The sequence below is a fragment of the Alosa alosa genome, chromosome 5, assembly GCF_017589495.1.
Source record: "Alosa alosa isolate M-15738 ecotype Scorff River chromosome 5, AALO_Geno_1.1, whole genome shotgun sequence".
Taxonomy (NCBI): Eukaryota; Metazoa; Chordata; class Actinopteri; order Clupeiformes; family Clupeidae; genus Alosa; species Alosa alosa.
In genome coordinates this window covers 33,774,458-33,778,030 of record NC_063193.1, presented here as the reverse complement: position 1 = coordinate 33,778,030, position 3,573 = coordinate 33,774,458, and the positions used below count along the sequence as shown (strand labels likewise).

At 40.5% G+C, this 3,573-nt stretch overlaps 1 protein-coding gene across 1 annotated transcript; it reads left to right on the top strand.

Moving 5' to 3' along the window:
- The first annotated feature begins 829 nt into the window (after positions 1 to 829).
- LOC125295307 (major histocompatibility complex class I-related gene protein-like) lies at positions 830 to 2,621 on the top strand. The gene is made up of 3 exons (XM_048244572.1): positions 830 to 842; positions 1,287 to 1,444; positions 1,780 to 2,621. Exons 1-3 carry the CDS (start codon positions 830 to 832, stop codon positions 2,143 to 2,145), a joined length of 537 nt encoding a protein of 178 aa, XP_048100529.1. The 3' UTR covers positions 2,146 to 2,621.
- Positions 2,622 to 3,573: the final 952 nt, after the last annotated feature.

Genomic DNA, 3,573 nt, shown 5'->3' with positions numbered 1-3,573 from the left:
AAAAGATTGAGCTTGGTCTGGTGAAAACCAGACTAGCCATGGACCTCACAATTGCAAAATGCAAGGGAACATGAATCAGCCTATATTTGCACGAACAATAACGGACAACAGCTCAACTTGGCCCGTTAAAATGTGTATATGAACAGTCTAGCGACGCATTTCATGAAGGCCCTTTTGGACATGTCGGTTATTTGCACCACTGGTTAGATGTAAAACTTTATTTTGTTTCAGACTACTGATACTTAATTTGTGCATTGACAATAAAGTATCATATTGAACTAAATATGACTAAAATCTTGCATATGTAGAAGAAGAAATATTCACAAAAAAACCATGGCATGACCTTTCTTCTTGATATCTGTTGAAAACTGCATGGAACTGACAGAGATTGTTTTGTTTATTAATAAATAAATACAAATAAAACATTATTCTGATACCTTCTGCTTTTCCCAAATACAATGTAGCCTACAGGTATGGGCTTTTATCAATCCAGTTGCAATGGATGAACTGTGATGAACTGCCCTACTTACAGTAGATAGATAGATAAATAGATAGATACTTTCTCAACACTAATCCTCGGAGACACACCTTTCCCATGACATCCAGCTGGCTTACTTTGACTCAGATGTAAAGTTGATCTACAGACAACACAAGTCAGAGCATGAACACGATGAGCAGACAGATGGCAGCCTTATACTTGGAGAACAGCATATACTGTAAACATGAAAGACAGAGCATTTTTTTCCAAGCACCAGCTCAACAGTACACAAGGTTAGTATTGCAAGGATATTTTACACTTAGTTGCATTGAAATAGCCTACTGCAGTATTATGGCATACACCAGTAAGTTTCAGGATGTCAGGAAAAAAACTCAAAGTTTTACCATTGTGTAAAACAGGAACCTGCAAACAGCAGCACCTCAGATCGGGAGTCAAGCCTGCTAACAATCAAACTAAAAGCCTAGGCTGCTAGCTCTCTCACTAACACAACCCTTAAGTATAAGTATACTCAATTGTTTGGAACCTGTGACCGTTCATTGTCAAGTCAAGTCAACGTTATTTATATAGCACATTTCATACACGGAGGTCATTGTTGCTTGCGAGTATTATTTTTATTAATAATAATTCATTTATTTTGACTATTTGACTTTAAACAATTTGTAATGATATTGTAATATGTACTGCTGTTGTTGTATGTCGCTTTGGGCTGAAGCATCTGCTACAACATTGGACTCCGTTGACCATCTGCTCTTTCAGTGAGGCATTATTTTCTTATTTTTCACCAAAGGTATCCATGTTCAGCAGAGATTGGCTGGTTGTGATCTGCTTGACCAGGACACCCCTGGTCCAATGCGATCCTGGGATGCTTTCAACACCGTAAATGAGGAAGAGCTGTATTTCAGCATGCAACAGAAAACTTTACAGTCCAAAGGTGAAGGGCCAAACGTGTGGACCCATATTAAAAAAGAAAGTACTGAATGGATGTATGCAAATGTGTATAGCCCTATCTGCCTCAAATTACTGAAGAGGTACCTTCGCCTGAGGAACAATGAAATAATGAGAAAAGGTAAGACAGCTGTACCTTGCATTCATTTCATAACTTTAATATTTAGTTACTAGACAGTATTGCTTGTTATGAGCTGTGGTGGATTTTCTCAGGGCTTAAAGCAATAAAGATGTCTGTGCCTGAAGTTATCAGACATTTATGAGGACGTCATATATACTGTAGTCTCATTGCCTATTTTCAAATGTTAAGCATACCAGCTCACACCTGAATTCAGGCACGGTGCCTGAACACTTTAAGCCCTGTTTACTACTATGATTCATCCTCCACAGTGAAGCCCAGAGTCAGGCTGCTCCAGAAGACACTCCCAGACTCCGGAGGGGCCAGAGTGACCTGTCTGGCCACTGGTTTCTACCCACGTCACATCAAACTGACCTTGCTCAGAGACGGCCAGCCTGTGTCTGACCACCAGATCACTGGGGGGGAGCTGCTACCTAATGTAGATGGAACCTACCAGATGAGGAAGAGCCTGGAGGTCAGCGCAGAGGAACTAAGAGAGAAACACCAGTACTCCTGCACAGCTGAACACCTCAGCCTGGACAACAAACTAGACATCAAATTGGGTAATTCTCAGAACGGCTAAATTTCTCTCTTCTTCTACCCATGTCAGTTATCATGTATTATAATACTTTAACCACGTTTAGCCCTCAATATTAAATAAAAATGTTTATTATTCATTTCTATCAGCAGATGAGCCAGGTGTAGGTGCTGTGTCTATAGTGACCCCTGTGGTCGTGCTGGGAGTTGCACTGCTGTGTGTGGGTGGAGTCATTATCATGTGCCGGCGGAGCAGAAGACACAAACGCAGGTAAAACACAGACACAGGAGAACAACACACCTCCAAATCAACTTACAGTTTTGTATTTCTAGCAGTCTATTCACATTATTCTCAGTCAAGGATGCATACATGTTTACTGATGCTATTACAGTAATACACAGGATTAGATGTTAAAATCCCTTGTGCCAAAATCCAAGGTAAAAACACATTCAGAAGCCCCACTCAAATGAACTTTCAAATTAACTTAACCCACAAATCTGCCAACAAATGGTCACAAACACAAGACAAATGGCCCATCCAACAGCAGTATATGTATAGTATGCGGCATGTCATTGGGGTTATCAAGTGGGCACCCTCATTCACCGATGTTTCGTTAAATTAGGCCCACGACACCTCATGCTTAACAGTGAAACCAACGTCCTGGAGACACTCCCCTCCATACTGCCACCATATTACCACATTGAAATATCCAATACCCAAAATACTCTTAACCAGCCTAGGCATGGTCTTGGTTGGCTAGGTTGGTCCGTCCCGTTGATGTGGACTGAACCATAACCATAAAAACCCTAGCCAACCAACCATCAACCTAGGCACAGCCCATCACAAACACAAAACAAATTAGCCAGTTAGCTTACGCCCCATGTTGCCACCATATTACCACAATAAACATCCAAATACCCTTAACCAACCTAGGCATGGTCTAGGTTGGCTAAGTTGGTCCGTCCCGTTGATGCTGACTGAACCATAACCATGAAAACCCTAACCAACCACCATCAACCTAGGCACAGTCCATTACAAACACAAAACAAATGAGCCAGTTAGCTTACCTTAGCTTGCACCCCATATACCGGACTAAAAGTCACACTTTTTTTCATAGTTTGGCTGGCCCTGCGACTTATAGTCAGGTGCGACTTATATATGAAAAAAATATATAATTAAACATGTTTTTAAATGTTAATTCATATTAACTGACATGAACCCTACATGAAACATTACTGTCTAAGCTGAGTGCGCTCTCAAATGCACAAGTTCTGTGCACTTTCAGTCAGAGATTAGTGGTAGCTATGCCTGAAGCACATGTGCATACCTAAATCATCAAATTATGGCGGGATTCTATTTATAGCGGGCCTCAGATTCGACAAATAAAGGCCAGTAATAATTTTGTTTCAATTTAACTCATAAAAGAGCTCTTCTTAATATTTTATATTGTTGGTTGGTTTAATATTGTTGCCA